The 16497-nt window shown below is 58.4% G+C and overlaps 1 protein-coding gene across 6 annotated transcripts in view; it reads left to right on the forward strand.

The window, feature by feature from the left end:
- Positions 1-16497, forward strand: part of DNMT3A (DNA methyltransferase 3 alpha) — a 284321-nt gene that overhangs the window by 102660 nt on the left and 165164 nt on the right. For 5 of the 6 annotated variants that reach the window (XM_050948759.1, XM_050948761.1, XM_050948762.1 and 2 more), the window contains exon 4: positions 9736-10075. In XM_050948759.1, coding sequence (XP_050804716.1) covers positions 9736-10075 — 340 coding nt within the window. The remainder of the gene's footprint in view (positions 1-9735; positions 10076-16497) is intronic. The other variant, XM_050948763.1, reaches the window with a different exon arrangement.

Here is a 16497-nt window from a genome sequence, read left to right on the forward strand (position 1 = left end):
TCAGGCAGATGCTCTCCCCAGGGGATTTCAGGGCAGCCGGGGTTGCTCTGGGGAGGGGTGTGTGTGCAGGTGTCCTGGCGTGGAAAAGGTGAGAGAGACAGACCGGGAACAGGCTGTGTCACCAGTGTCCTGCAGTTCCTAAGGCAGTCTTGCTGTGTGGTGGGGTGTTAAAGTTTCCTTGGGCAGGGGGCTGGGCACCCAAGGTCCTCTCCATTTCCCCAGAGGATGGGAGGATGGGATGTCAGTCACAGAGGTTGGGAATTGTTCGGTCTCTCAAGGGCTGCCCCAATGTGCTTTGGGCTGCTTTGTGACTGCCCCCCCCCCCCCGGCCCCCGGCCTCCTCAGGCAGTCAGGGCTCTGGGCTAGACTTGCCGGCCATCATCTGCCAGTTCCAAATATCACTTGCCACTTCCCCTTCCCCTCCAGGGGCATCCCGGGGTCCGTGCCTGGAGACCCCTCCCACTCTCATGGCTTCGCTTGCCCTCCTGACACCAGTAAGCCCCAGATGCGCCTCAGCCACCAGCTCCAGCTGCACACACTGAGGCTGGGCTCCTTAGCTTTCCCCTCCCCAGCTCCAGGCTGTTGCTATCTCTTCACCATCCCCACTGCAAAACCTCCCCTCCGCTTCTTAACCCCCCTGCTGGTGTGTGTGTCTCTTGGCTGTGCCCAGCTCTGCCTTTCCCTGCTCCTCCTCTCCCCCAGTGCACAGCCAACTGCTTGGGCCTCCTCCCCAGCGGGTCTTCAGCTCCTGCCTTTTTCTGCCCTGCACCCTGGCACATCCTGCCCATCTCTCTGCAGTTTCACATTCCTCCTGTGTGGCCAGGCCTTGGGTGAGCAGAGGTGCTGAGTCCCCAGGGCGCTCGGAGCAGGCAAGTAGCTGGGGGCGAGGGGAGGCTGGCCTGTGACTGGAGGAAGTGACTGTGAGCGAGGCAGCGTCAGGACCAGAGCTCAGCAGGAAGCGTCTGCTGCAGGCGCTGAGAAAGAGAAACAAGTGTGGGGAGGAGTCTCCTGGGACGCAGGAGGCGGCAACTGTCTTCGGGGGGCTCTGTTCGGGGATGCGGTGGGGTCTGCACCATGGTAAGAGGCAGCCGCCCCTTGTGACCTTGGATGTGCTGTTGGCATGTGGGGTATCCGTCAGCACATGGCTGAGTGGGTGGGTGGGGGGGTTCCATGGTGACACCTTCCTCCCCTCTCCTGAGGACTCAGTGCAGTGGGGTCCATCCCTGGCGGACAGTGAGGGACTCCAGGCAGCAGCAGGGCGGGGGGATCTCTCCAGGCTCAGTGCCAGGGATTTGTGAGTTAGTGGTGGGAGAATTGCAGTTTCTGTGAAAGGGAAGGATATGGAGAGCTCTTGAGAGCGACCGTTGAGCCTCACCTGCAGCCCCCCTCATTTTAATCCTTAGTTCAGACCCCCTAAGCCCAAGCCCCTTGATCCTCACTGCAGCCCCCCAGTCCCTCTCAGCTATTCCAGCCGATGGAGCACAGGCAGAGCAGAGGCAGAGCCAAGCCGTGTGCTGACAGATTCTCTGTGCCATTGTGCCCTGTGGCCCCCTGCCAGTGTGCATTGCATCCTGGGACATGTAGTTTCCACAGGGCACGATGCTGGCATCGGCACCGTTCTGCATCAGCCGGGCACAGTGCCTGGCTCCACTGATCGCTGCCAGAGACACGGCCCTGTTTCCCTTTTCACTTATCTGTGAAGACCGACTGAGCAGCAAGTGGCCAGCCAGTGCCAGGGGCTTTAGGGGGGAGGGGGGGCGATGTCTGTGTGGCACTGGCATGGCACCAGGACAAGGCTGCCTGGTAGGAGAGAGATGAGGGGCAAGGGAGAGGCTCCCTTGGGTCCATTTCAGCTTGACTGAAGGGGTTCCTGCTGCCCACCTATGCCCTGCAGCACAGATGGGGCTGGGCTGAGAGCAAGTCACGTTTGGGGCATGGGGACTGGTATTCCAGGCTCCTCCCTGCCTTAGAGACAAGCCTCTTTCTTCAAACCCAGGCTTCCCTGCAGGGCCTGGGCTGAGGACAGGCTGGCACAGTGGGAAGGCTGAGGTCCCGCCAGGGCAGGGTGGTGCAGGTGGCCGAGAAGTCTGGCACTACAGGAAAGCACCTCCTCTCTGCTGCTCCCTCCGTGTTTGGCTTGGCTCCAAGCAGGCCTGCCTTGGTCCACGGGGAGAGTCCCAGCCCCTCGGTTCTGCGGTGCTCCTGGTGTCTTTTTCCTCCTGAGAGGCAGGCTGAGCTAGGCCCCAGGTCCAGGCCTGTTCCTGCTGCCTTGCTTGTGGGAGGAGGTGCAGAGGCAGAGGGAGCTGATTGCTGGGTTTGGAGAACAGGAAACTGAGCGAAGTGTTCAATACCTCGTGCTTTCTAATGGAGCATGTAATGTGCCTGGTGAGCTCATGGCCAGAGCCCTGGCGCCCCGCCGACATGGGGCCTCTGGGGCTGGGAGTCTGAGCTACTGCAGCAGCTGAGCAAATGGCTGCTTCAGAGATGGTGCCCTGTTTAGCCGTCGTGGTGCAGGGTGGCCATGTGAGACAGGCACTCTGCTGAGGGACTGATTGGGGCGGTTGGGGGACCGGCAGAGGGGACTCAGGTGCAGCCCAGAGCAGTGTAACTCAGGGAAGCACTCTCCCCTTTGAGTGCAGATCTCAGTGCTCCAGCATTGTGCTAGGGGGTTCTGCTGCAGAAGGCAGGGCGAGTGTCTGAGCAGGGATGTTGTGGCTAGTCGGCCAGCTGGGTGGCCCCCATCAGTGGAGTAGCAGAACACGTCTCAGTTTAGTAATACCCAGGCTCTGCCCTCCCCACCTGCAGTAGCAGCATGGAAGGTAGCATCAGCCAAAAGACCTGAGTTCTGATTCAGCCTGGGGCTCGGCGTCTCTCCCCTCTCGTGGGAGTGAGTTCCGTAGGCCAGGCCCAGCTCCCGGGCAAGTTCTGTCTCCCCCACTGGTGGATAGTTTCTTTGCTCTGGAGGAAGGTAGGCCCTGGACACAGGGAGCCAGGGCCATTTCCTGGGGCTTTGAGTATCAGGACAGAGACCTTGCCCTGGCTCGAGTGGGGAGCTGCAGGAGAGAGGAGGGTATGAGTGATGTGTCCATGTGTTGCTAAGCAGAATGGCGCTGCATTGTGTCCCAGGGGGAGGGTTTTGTGGGTCTGACGTCATTCCTAGATCAAATGAATTGCAGTAATCAGTCCTGGAGGTGGAGCTTTGTGGCCAGGTCTGTCATAGGGCCAAGGGTGGCCCTGGGGGAAGAGAATGGGGGCCCAGTGGTGGGGAATGGGGGCCCTAAGGCTGCCTGGAAAGAAGAGCCCCCAGTGCTGCCCCATTGGATTTGTTGCTGCTTTGTGTGTGTGCCCAGTGCCCAGATATCCCAGGGGGCTGTGGCCTGACCCCAATCCTGCAGCTGTTATGGAAAGAACCAAAGCACCCCCCAGCACAGCCCCCTGCAGCCAGCGCTGCCTGCATGCGTCCCTGCTGGGGTTTGCAGAGCACACTTACACTTTCACTCTCCCTTGCCACAGAAACCACTGAGCCAGGCTGGGCCTTTCACTCGTAACTCCTCACCCTTTCCCTCGCAGCTGCTCTGCTGTCCAGGGTCTTCCTGCAGCCCCTGGCCAATGGCACCCGAGCGCCGTTGCTGAGCAGGGTGGGAGTCCTGGCCCCCCAGGCCTGGGAGGATGAGCCTGCTGCACTGCTCTTTGCTGCCCGTGCAGGGCTGCTCGCCCCTGACTCCCAGGAGCAGGAAGCAGAGGGGGGATCAAGGCTGGAGTGGAGCTCACTTGGCTGGCTCTCCCACCATCAGCCGGGCTCCCAGGCTGCCAGCCCTGCCCTTCTCCCCCTAGCCAGGAGCCCCTGCCGTTTGTGTCCTGGGCTGCGTGGCTATGGGCAGGGGTTGGCCTTGACTGTGTACCCGGCTTGCCTGGACCTGGGGCTGGGGCTGGCGCTGGCGCTCTCCCTCGCTGTTCCCCCAGCCCAGGGCTGGACTGCAGCTCGTGCTCCTGCCCAGAACCGCCTGCCCACCTGGGTTCCCCAGTGCGGGGGGGGCAGAGCTGGTGGGGGGGGGTGTTAAACAATCGTTGCGAACTGTTGCCTGGATGGCACAGCACTGCTGAGTGAGAGCCCCTGACCGTGCCACCAGGGCAGGCCAAGCCTGCAGGTCAGCCCTAGAGGAAATAGGCTGGCTGCTAGTGCATGCAGGCCCCGCAGCTCAGGAGCCAGCAGTGAGGATGCTCCAGGAGGCACACACCAGTCCGTGCAGCTGGCAGGGGCTAGGGAGAGTGATTGAGCAGCTGGCTTCACTAGTGTAGACAGGGTCTGTCTCTCACCCTCCAGTCCATGTTGCCATGTGCCTTGTGCCAGCGCTGGCTCTGACTCTGCCTGTCATACACACACTTGTTTCACTTTCCCCAGTGGAGGCAGCTGGGTAGAGACGCCAGCGCAGGCCGGCTCCTCTCCACTATTAATCGGCTGTGAATAGTGCAGGTGCCCAGCTGCTGGGAGGAATCCATGTCCCTGGGTCTTCCTTCTCTTTGGGGTTACATGACTAATGAAAAGTGCTGCGAGAAGCCACAGGCCCTCCCTCCCCCGCCCTGCTGCATGCTGTTCAGCAGAGACCTGCCCCAGCCATGCGGCACAATGTGGGGAAGCCTGATGCTCCAGAGACTTGCCATGTTCTGGCTACTCACTGGCTGGCTTTGGCAGGAGGGTCTATCCTGCTGCTGCAGAGCTCTCCTGGGGCCCTGGGAGGTGTGTCTGCCCCACACTCAGCGCCTAGAGCTTTACCCCTGCCCTCCGTGTGGCTCTGTGCCGCAGGCCAGGAGCTCTGAGTGCAGAATGGGCCAGCCTGGCCCGGGGGGGGGTGAGATGGGCAATGGGATCTCGAAGATAAAAAGAGTGCACTAGGCGCAGCTAGACAGTTCTGGTATCAGGCCTCAGCCAGCCTGGCCCCACCTCTGGGGCTTTGCCTATGCTCTCCCCAGAGGCACCATGGCTAGCAGTGCAGCAGAGATACCCAGCGGGTGGCAGATCTCTCAGGGAGGGCCGATCGCCAGTGCCCTGGCACAGCTGTCCCAGAAGGAACCGCTCTGGGATCCCATTGCATGGCCTGGCCTGTCACTCTCCGGATGAGAAGGGGGCCTCCCTTGGTGCCACCCACTTGGGACAGCCCTGGTCCCTGAGGGAGGCTCCTGGGTCAAGGGATGTGAGGAACCGGCCTGGGTGTAGCCCTGGGGCCCAGCTAGCTCAGCATTAGGTGTCACCTTGATGCAGTGCGGTGGATTAACAGCTACTCCTCAGGCCAGGCCAGGAGCAGAGAGCACTTTGTGGGGAGCTGGGGTGGCTGGATCTGCTCCTGGGCCCCGGTGTCAGGAGTGGGGGGGATGGGGAGCTGGGCTCCGTGCAAAGCTGTGACTGGCTGGGGGACGCCGAGTCTCCTGGGCTACCTGGGGCTGGGGCTGGGGCTGCGGCAGGGTGTTGGGACAGAAGTGCCTAGTCCTACCTTCTAGCCCCTGGAGGTGCAGGCCGATGCAGCATGCTTGGCGGGCTCCCAGCATGAGAGGGGGAATCGGGGGTAGTTTGGTTGGGGGAGATGGGTGCAGCTCATCCCTGCAGGCCTGCGGTGTGCAGGGGGCTGTTCGCATGGCTCAGGCCCACAGCTACCCTGCCCTGATGGGACAGGCCGGCGTTACCGAGCAAGGCAGCCTGCTGGGGAGCAGAGTGGCAGATTTGCCAGGGCCGCCAGGCTGTGCAGAGATCCCCTCTGGCCTGCGCTGCTGGAGGGAGCTCAGAGTTAATGAGCGCTGCAGACCAGCTGGGGGTACGAGTCTGTGAGTTCAGGGCACGGGGCTGCATGCGCATATCTCGCTCTGGAGTTCCATGGTTCAGGGCCAGGCTGAGACCAAACTGCCCTTGTCATGGTGCTCGTTCTGGGTGAGGACGGGGAGTTGCAGACACAACCGAGGTGTGTGGGTCAGAGGAAGCCAAGATTCAGGCTTGAGCAGCAGCAAGGCTGGTGGTGCCATTCTCCGTGCTAGAGGAGGCAGAGGAGGGTGTCGGGAGAGATCAGGAGCTTTGCTGTGGCTGAGTTAAGTTTCAGCGGCAGCTGGACACCCGTGGGAGGACATTCAAGAGACAGGCTGAGATCTTAGGGCAGAGGGAGGGAGACAGGGCTGGAACGGCCATGAATTGGTGAGTCATCAGTTTAAAGATAGGTGTTAAAGCCAAAGCCATGTTTGTGGCTGAGCTTGCCCAGGGTGTCTGCGCAGCCCACAGAAGTGAGCTTGTCAGCCTGGGTCAGGCTCGGGCTAGCAGGGCATGGGCTCGTGCACTCAAAAGAGCTGTGTAGACAGAGCTTTGATGCTATGGCTTGGGCTGGAGCTCAGGCTCTGTAGCCCTGTTTTTAGTGCGCCCGCGTGAGCCCCACAGGTCCAAGTCTCCTGAGCTGGGCTGGCAGGCTTCCTTCTGCATGCTGCATAGACACCCCCCCAGAGACAGTGTAGAGCAGGGGTCAGCAACCTTTCAGAAGTGCTGTGCCGAGTCTTCGTTCATTCACTCTAATTTAAGGTTTCCCGTGCCAGTCATACATTTTAACCTTTTTAGAAGGTCTCTTCCTAGAAGTCTATAATATATAACTAAACTATTGTTGTATGTAAAGTAAATAAGGTTTTTAAAATGTTTAAGAAACTTCATTTAAAATTAAATTAAAATGCAGAGCCCCCTAGACCGGTGGCCAGGACCTGAGCAGTGTGAGTGCCACTGAAAATCAGCTCACTTGCCACCTTCCGCACACGTGCCATAGGTTGCCTACCCCTGGTGTAGAGGGAGAAGAGGAGGGGGCAAGAATGGAGCCCTGAGGGGACCCTCCCCATAAGAGGAGAGTGGAGCAAGACCACCCCCAGATGAGACACCGAAGGGAGGAGGGCAGGCTCGCGGAAGCCCAGGGACTGCAGGTTGGTCAGCCGCGTTAAAGGCAGCCAGCCATGGCCTGGAGGGGCTGGGGCTGGAGCCCTGGCTGTGAAGTTGGTCTCAGAAGAGGTCATTAGAGATCCTTGGTGGTGGGGGGAGTCAGTGGAGGGCATGGGTCAGAAGCCAAGTTGGACTGGGGCTGGGATGGAGTTTGAGCAGAGGGCTTGAAGCCAGCAGCTGTAGACGGCTCACGCTCAGTGAGCCTGGAGGTAAGGGGCTGGGCCAAGGATGGTTTTTACGATGGGAGAAAACAAATCACAGGCCTTTTGTGAAGGGAGTAAAATAATGGGGCAGACTCCTGGAACATCTCCAGGGAGATGGAGTCGTGTGCACGAGGCAGCGGGGGATGAGGAAGGGCTGGGCGTGTGTCTCCAGACAGCACAATCTGTGCCTGGAGCCCAAGGGTTTGCTGGCTGGATTTCAGGGCAGCCCTGCACGCTGTGTCTGACAAAATCTCACCTTCCAAGTGAGGTCAATTGCCTGGCACATGGGGCTTTTTGAGAGGGGTGCAGGGGGCGTAACTGGGCTGGGGGGGTGGGGATTTGATCTTAGCCTGGGCTCAGAAGAGATGCCAGGCTGGGAAATGGGCCTGGCTGGGGGCTGTCTCCTGGGGAAAGGCTGGGAGCCCTGGTGGCTGAATGGAGCCCTAGAGAACAGACTGGACGATCCTGGCCTGAAGAGCCTTTCCCAGCTCTGATCCCATTAGCCATTTGAGCAGCTCTCCTTCCAGGTGGGGCTGGGTCTGCGGGTCCTGCGTGGCCCTGATTTGTAAGGCCTAGCAGAGCTGGAAGGAGTACAGGCTGGGGTGCACTATCAGAAGGGTTCAGTGAGCTCTGGGTGTGTGCACCCTCCCAGCCCTGCTGGGGTGTCACACAGCCGTGTTGCAGAGTGGAGGGTGCTGGTGTATTTACAGACCTGGCAGCCTGCACCTGCCCTTCCCCCGGTGTCCCAGCAGGTGAATAATAGTTGGGTGCGGTGTCCCAGGCATGGGCTAGGCTGGGCTGTATTTATGAGCGTGGTATTTATGAGCCTGGTCTTCCCAAGCCTGACCTTTTCCTGCACAAGATGGGAAATGGGGAGGGGAACAGGGTCTGCAACACACTCTGCAGGCTGGTGTCGGGTGGTCCCAGCACGCAGAGGCACAGATGCTTCAGAATGGGGCAGAGGGCATGCCTCCCCGCACTGCCTGCTCCCTTTGCCAGTGCCCCCCTCTGCATGTCACTGGAGGCCTCCTGCCTGCGCCCCATGTGACCAGCTTCAGGCTGGGGTGATACCTGGATCCCAAGGCCAGAAGGGACCATGGTGATCATCTAGTCTGACTCCCATTGTAACAGCCGGAGACCAGCCCAGAACCATTCCCAGAGCGCATCTTTTAGAAAAACAGCCACGTGGTCAGTGATGGAGAGTGGCCCTTTCGTAAATTGTTCCAGTGGATAATTACTCTCACCTTCAAAAATGTGCTCCTTATTTCCAGTCTGAATTCGTCAGTTTCAGCTACCAGCCCTTGGATCCTGGTAGACATTTCTCTGCTAGGTTGAAGAGCCTGTTATCAAATATTTGTTCCCCGTGTAGGTACCATAGACTAGGATGAAGACATCCCTTAACTTTCTCTTTCTTAGGCTAAATAGACTAAGCTCCTTGAATCAATCACTATAAAGCTTTTTTTCTAGCCCTTAAATTATTCTTGTGGTCTTTTCTGACCCCTCTCCAATTTACCAGCATCCTTCTTGATGTGGGCACCAGAGCTGGGCACAGGATTCCAGCAGTGGTCGCACAGCTCCAAAGACAGGTAAAATCACCACTCTACCCCTACTGGAGGTTCCCCTCTTTATGCATCCAAGGATCACACTCTCCCTTTTGGTCACAGCCCACGATTGATGCCAGGATAACAGGGCTATAATTTCCTGGGTCGTCCCATTTATCTTTGTAGTAGGAAAAGAGCCTGACGCATATGGTGACGATAACATTCTTTCCATTCCAATAGTATCTCTGGAGGATGTGAAACAGAAGCTACTAAAGTTAGGCATTTTAAACCAGCAGGCCCAGATTACTTTCATTCAAGAGTTTTAAAAGAGCTGGCTGGGGATCACTGAACTGTTAATGTTGATTTTCAGTAAGTCTTGGAGCACTGGGAAGGATTTCACGCAGGCCCCAGGAGATATCTCTGGGGTGCAGTGTGTGTGTATGTGGGAGGTCGATAGTCTATTGACCTGCTGCCTCTAGCTAGGAGTAGTCCTGTCCCCCAGGCTCGGTACAGTGCAGGGGGCTCACTGTTGGGAGAGTGCCTTTCACCCCTGCAGCACTGGGTTCTCTGACACTCTTGGAGCTCTACAGCACTCGAGGGCACTGACTGGCCCTTTCTGGTGCAGTATGTGCCGCTGTGGGGCAGGACTGTGATGCACTGTGCAGTGGCTGCACCAGGGCTCAGCCCTCCCACAAGGTAGGTGACTTATGCAGAGTGCCAGTGAACGGGGCAGCCCCCCGAAGGAGGAGCCAGGGGCAGGTGTACACGTGGCAGAGAGGACTGGGCATATGCCAGCTCTAGCACAAGGGTGTAGACTGGGGGCTGGATCAAGGGGGCTCCTTGGGGATCTTTCGGGGGTCATATTAGGTGAGGGCACGTGGGACATGGATCAAGGGGCACATTGGGGCCAGATTGGGGAGCACCGAGGGCAGATGAGGCTGGGTGACGGCGCTGGCGAAGGTGGCCCGAGGGCCTATGCAGCCCAGAGCTGGGCAGGAGCTGGCCTCTCAGCCTCTCCCTTTCTCTGTCTCTGCAGGTGGAAAGTAGTGAAGCATCCAAAGACACTGCCTCAGTCCCAAAGTGCCACCCCCCCTGCCAGGATGCTGTCTCCACGGAGCAGGTGCTCAATGGAGACCTGGAGACAGACAGTGCCCAGTGGAAAGGCCTGGAGGACAGCGACGGGACCCCGAAGGGCGGGCAGCATGGCGAGGACGAGACAGACAGCCTCCCAGACAGCGAGACGGGCCAGGCCCTGGAGAACGGGCGCTGCACCCCGAAGGACAGCCCGGATCCCCCGGCCGATGAGGGTGAGCTGGCCCCTTCCGCCCCCCAGAAGAAGAGAGGCAAGAGGAAACTCTTGGAGACAGCTGGGAAAAGTAAGACCTTAGCGTTTAGGGCTCCCATCTATGGGGCTGGCAGGATCCAGGAGCGCGGGTAATGTGACCTCTGACCTGCCCGTGGTCCTGTTGTCTCCTACCTGTGCCTCTGTGATGCCACCATCCAACTGATGTGCCCTGTGTGGGAGGTCTGCTATGGAGAGCAGGGCCAGGAGCAGGCTTGAGAGGTACTGCTGGAGTCCTGGGCACCAGATGGCTGGCTGGTTGCTCAGGGACACAGTACGGGAGTAGTTTCTTTTGGCCCAATCCTCTAATTTGTCTAGGTCCCTCTGTATCCTATCCCTACCCTCCCAGTTTAGTGTATCTACCACTCCTCCCAGTTTAGTGTCATTTGCAAACTTGCTGAGGGTGCAGTCCATCCCATCCTCCAGATCATTAATGAAGATATTGAACAAAACCGGCCCCAGGACTGACCCTTGGGGCACTCTGCTTGATTCCAGCTGCCAAGTAGACATGGAGCTGTTGATCACTACCCTTTGAGCCCGACGATCTAGCCAGCTTTCTATCCCCTTTACAGTCCATTCACCCAGCCCATACTTCTTTAACTTGCTGGCAAGAATACTGTGGGAGACCGTATCAAAAGCTTTGCTAAAGTCAAGGAATAACACATCCACTGCTTTGCCCTCATCCACAGACCCAGTGATCTCCCCATAGAAGGCAGTTAGGTTGGTCAGGCATGACTTGCCCTTGGTGAATCCATGCTGACTGTTCCTGATCACTTTCCTCTCCTCTAAGTGCTTCAGAATTGATTCCCTGTGCGTGTTCCCAGCTTCCCAGTGACCACCCCCACCCCGTGAGCTCTGTGCTCCCAGCTGCCTCGCTGCTTCTAGATCAGGGGAGACCGAACCTTTGGCGGGGTCCACTCTCCAGTACGGGGAGAAAGTAGGGATGCACTAGAAAGCGGACGGGGAGGCACTAGTGCCGGACTGCCAGCTCTGGGCTCAGCCCTGAGTGCCCCCCTGCCCGGGGCATGGGCTCTGCATTGCTGAGCTCTGGGAAAGGAAGAACCTGGAGCGGGTCCCTGGGTGGGGCTGTTGGGAATAAATGCTGGGTGCAGCTAGTGGACATAGCTCTTGTGCGCCCCCAGTGTTTGTGCTGTACTCAGTCATGTCAGTCATTGCTAATCCGGTTACTCCCCTTTGGCTCAGCTCTGAGATCCCAGTCACCGTCTGGTGGCCCGCAGGGAACGGGGAGAGGCAGGCCACTGTCTTCTCTTGTTCTTCTTCGAGTGATTGCTCATATCCATTCCAGTTAGGTGTGTGCGCTGCGCGTGCACATTCGTCGGAAAACTTTTACCCTAGCAACTCAGTGGGCCGGCAGGTCGCCCCCTAGAGTGGCGCTGTCATGGTGCTCGATATATACCCCTGCCGGCCCACCCGCTCCTCAGTTCCTTCTTACCGCCCGTGTCGGTCGTTGGAACAGTGGAGCGCGGCTTAGCTGACCTCCACTTCCCTAGCTACTCGTAGTTCTCGTATATAGATATGCAGTTATAATCCTTTTATATATATATTTGTATAGTTATACGTTTTTTCTTTGCTAACATAGTTAGTTTAGTAATAGTTAGCGGGGTTCAGGAAGTAGCCCCTTCCCTGCATCCGGTGCCGGAGCCCATGCACGGCTCACCGGGTTTTAAAATGGGCTCGGCCTGCCAGAAGCCGATGCCGAAGGGAGATCCACACGACTCCTGTTTGAAGTGCCTCAGGGAATCACACTTGACAGCTAAGTGGCCCATTTGCAAGGCTTTTAAGCCGAGAACAAAAAGGAGCGGGACTTTCACTTACCCCTCCACCTTTGGCACCGAGCGAGGATCAAGCGGCTGGCAGAAGCACCTCCTCGGCATCGGACCCCGCCGGTACTGCCAAGGCCTTTCGGCACCGGCCGTCGCCAGCACCGAAGTCGACTCGGCACCGCTCCCTTCCTCCGAGGTCGAGAAAGCCTACAATTCCTGCTGGTGCCTGACGGCTCCCCGGCACGCGCCGTGGTTGAGCCCCCTGCTCCTGCTGCTTCCGTGCCACCTGCATCACAGCCAGAGAGCTCGTCTAAGTTGGATTGCCCGGCACCGACACCTGCAGAGGCACTGATGACATCGGCACCGTCGATTCCAGTCCCCCAGGGCCATTGAATCCAGTGCCTGACAGCTCCCCGGCACGCGCCGTGGTAGAGCTTACTGCTCCCGCTGCTTCTGTGCCAACTGCACCGCAGCCAGAGAGCTCGTCTAAGTCGGATCGCCCGGCACCGATACCTGCTGAGGCACCGACGACGTCGGCACCGTCGATCCCGGTCCCACAAGGGCCGTCAAATCCGGTGCCTGACGGCTCCCCGGCACACGCCGTGGTTGAGCTTACTGCTCCTGCTGCTTCCGTGCCAACTGCACCGCTGCCAGAGAGCTCGTCTAAGTCGGATCGCCCGGCACCGACACCTACCGAAGCTCTGACGACCTCGGTACCGTCGATCCCGGTCCCACGAGGGCCGTCGAATCCGGTGCCTGACAGCTCCCCAGTATGCACTGTGGTTGAGCCTGCTGTTCCCTCCACGCCGGAGACATTACCAACGATGAGGGATCTCATTGCCATGACAGAGTCGATGCTGCCTGACCCCGGCACCACCGGTGCGGGTAATACAGTCTCTTCATATGACCGTCCTCTGTCAGCACAGCAGAGCGGCACCGTTCATGATCATGGTCCCGCAGACGCTCCAGGTCCCGTCGGCACACCCGACACCACTTGCAGTCCCGGTGCTGTTTTGCTCATCGGTACTGGTCGCACTCGCCGCACCGGTCGGTATCCCGTTCGCCGACCCGCTACTATCGGCACCGTTCCGACTCCCGGCACCGCGACAGGTACCGTGACTCCCGTAGCCTCTCCCTGAGCCTCGAGATCTCGGTCGACCTCCCGGCACCGTTCTGGTTGCAGGTCTGGATCTCGTTCCAGGTACCGGTACGCCTCCTGGTGCCGGTCCCCGGTGCCGAGTGGGGCAAGGTCCGATAGAGTCAGAGACTCTGCCCATGCCTTTTTTTAGTACCTCCATGGCCATCCGGACACGCATCCGTGTCATCCCACATGCGCAGATCTTATACTCAGGACCACGATTCTGATACGCCCCCCGACAACCTGAGGTGGAGGAGGTCCCAGAGATAGAGGACCCGGTATGGGGCCCTTTAAGGGGTACAACTACTCGTCTGTCCGCTCTCCTCTCTGCTCACTAGTCTTTCAGTCTGTTAAGGAGAGGTATTGCCCTGGCCAGCGGGTACCAGCCCCGAAACCGAAGGAGGCTTGGCGAATGAACCAACTTGGCTGCCAGGTGTACTCTGCAGAGGCCCTGCAGCTCTGGGTAGCAAAGCAACAAGCCTTGCTTAGCTGCTATAATTATAGCACCTGGGTGAAGGTAGTTTAGTTTATGGAGTTTCTCCCTCAAAACTCCCGCCAAGAGTTCGCTGCCGTCTTGGAGGACGGGGGAAAAAGGTACCCAGAGTGTCCCTCCAGGCCTCGTTGGACGCAGCAGACTCAGCAGCCAGGACTCTGGCCTTTGGTGTCGCCATGAGGTGCATCTCATGGCTTCAGGTTTCAAACCTCCGGCCGGAGCTGCAGTATGCCATTCAGGATTTACCCTTTGTTGGTAAAGGCCTCTTCGCGGCAAAGACAGCCCCAGGCTGCGAAGCCTGATGGACAATAGGGTCCTAATGCGCTCTCTCAGCATGCATATGCCAGCGACCAAACGCAGGCCTTTCTGTCCCCAGCCGCCATACTCTGTGCCTAGCCAGAGACAGAACTTTGGCAAACGGCGAGGCCAAGGTGGTCGCAGACGAACGTCAGGACCCCTAAAGAGCCAAGGTCAAGGTCCCTCGCAATTACCACTGGGACCAAAGACGAACCCTCCAAGGTGCGCCTGAGGGTGGTGTACCAGTCACAGGCCGGGATCCCAATCCCGCTTTCTCCTGGCGTGGCCCCAGTTAATTTCAGATCGCTGGGTCCTGCGCACGGTGGAGCATAGGTACCACCTCTAATTTGTTCCAGCCCTGTCCCCCTTCAGGGACCCCTCTCACGAGCAATTCCTCGTACAAGAGGTGCAGACACCGACTGACGAAAGGGGCAAGGGAGTCTACTCCCGTTATGCCCTAGTCCCCCACTCGAACGGAGGTCTCAGACCTTCCTAGTCCTGCGCGGACTCAACCAGTTTAGGATAAGGTTGAAGTTCCGTATGGTATCCCTGGGAACCATTATTCCATCCTTGCCTCCTGGGGGCTACTATGCCGCCCTCGATATGAAGGACGCGTACTTTCGCAACGCCATCTTCCCTCTGCACAGGAGATACCTCCGCTTTCTAGCCAACTGTCAGTACTTCTGGTTTACGGCCATAGTCGCCGCCTACCTTCGCTGATGTCGGATATGCGTTTTTCCGTATCTGGACGATTCGCTTATCTGAGGAGACTCCGAGACACAAACCACTCAGCACGTGGGCATCGTCACGGTCTTATTCACAGTTCTAGGCCTGATGATTACTATAGAGCAATCCACTCTGGTTCCCACGCAGAGGTTGGACTTCCTAGGGGCTATCCTGGTCTCCGACCTAGCCGGAGCCTGCTTATCACAACTGCGGTTTTAGGCGATGGCAACAATCATCCGAGGTCCGCAGACTTTCCCAACGACCTCGGCTCGCACTTGTCTCAGTCTCCTGGATCCATGGCTGCCCGCAAGTTTGTAACCAAACACGCCAAGCTCCGCCTCCGTCCTCTCCAAGTCCGGCTCACCTCGGCGTACCACCCGGACAGGGAGCCAATGGTCATGGTAGTCACCGTTCCCTCGAGCACCTTAGGCTCCCTAGAGTGGTGGCTAACTCCCTCCCTGGTGTGGGCAGGGATGCGGTTCCATCCGCCCCAGCCCTCACTGCCCCTGACGACGGACGCGTCATCTCTCTGCTCGAGTGCTCATGGTCACCTCCGAGCTTAAGGCTTTTGGTCTTCTCGGGAGCTGGCATTCCACATCAATGCCCCAAAAATGAGAGTAGTCCGCCTGGCGTGCCAGGGGTTCCAGCGGCAGCTGCGAGGCCGTGGTATCTCGGTGTTTACAGCCAACACAACGGCCATGTGCTTCATAAATAACTAGGGAGGGACATGATCCTCCCCCCTTTTGTCAGGAGGCCATCCATTTCTGGGACTTTTGTGTGGCCCACTCGATGGAGCTGGTGACGTCCTTTCTCCCAGGCGTTCGGAACGCCTTGGCGCTTTGACTCAGCAGGTCTTTCCTGTCTTACGAGTGGTCACTCTGCCCCATGTGAGGCGTTCTGCTTTCCAGAAGTGGAGATTTTTCCTCACATAGACCTGTTCGCTCACCGCGAGAGCAGAAAATGCCAGATGTTCTGCTCCTTCCAAGGTCTCTCCTCGGGATCGATCTTGGACGCATTCCTGATGCCATGGAAAGGCCAACTCCTTTACGCCTTACCACTGTTCCCACTGGTTCATTAGGTCCTACTCAAACTCCGCAGGGGCAGAGCGTGCATCATCATGATCACTCCAGCGTGGTCCAGGCAGCACTGATATACCACGTTGCTCGGCCTGTCAATAACCAACCCAATTACCCTGCCACCCCACCCAGACCTCATCACTCAGGGCCACGACAGGCTTCGTCACCCGGACCTGCAGCCTCTTCGCCTCACGGTGTGGCTGCTGCGTAACTGAGCCAGGGTGACAGGAAGCCTTCCACCTGGTCAACGTACCGGGCCGAGTGGAAGCGTTTCTTCTACAGGTGCAATATGCTCGATCTTGCTCGTACTGAGGTCTCGATCCCCTCTATTTGGCCTGCCTCTGGCCTTCAGCGGCAGGACCTGGCGGTATCATCGCTGAGGGTACACTCGGCAGCCATCTCTACCTTCCAGCCAGGCTAAGGTGGACGTTCCGTGTTCTCACACTCTATGGGTTCGAGGTCCCTCAAGGGCTTGGAGCGCTTGCACCCTCGGGTGCGCCGCCCAGCCCCATCCTGGGACCTCAACCTAGTTTTAACCAGACTTATGTCTCCCCCATTCGAGCCGTTCGCGACCGGCCCTCTGCTATACCTGTCTTGGATGACAACTTTCCTCGTAGCTGTTACATCGGCCAGACGAGTCTCCGAGCTCAGAGCTCTTACGGTGGTTCCGCCGTACACTAGGTTTCACAAAGACAAGGTGCAGTTATGACCGCACCCGGCTTTCCTCCCTAAGGTGGTTTCTGCCTTTCATGTTACCCACAGCTCAACGCAATGGGCGCAACAATTGCACTCCCTGGACATCTGTAGAGTGCTCGCATTTATATTGCGCTGACAGAACCATTTCGTAAGGTGCCCCAGCTCTGTCACGGTAGCAGACCAAAGGGAAGGCTTGCTTGTTTTCCTCTCGGAGGATCTCATCCTGGGTGATGGCGTACATCCGCA

Source organism: Gopherus flavomarginatus, chromosome 4, assembly GCF_025201925.1.
Source record: "Gopherus flavomarginatus isolate rGopFla2 chromosome 4, rGopFla2.mat.asm, whole genome shotgun sequence".
Lineage (NCBI taxonomy): Eukaryota > Metazoa > Chordata > Testudines > Testudinidae > Gopherus > Gopherus flavomarginatus.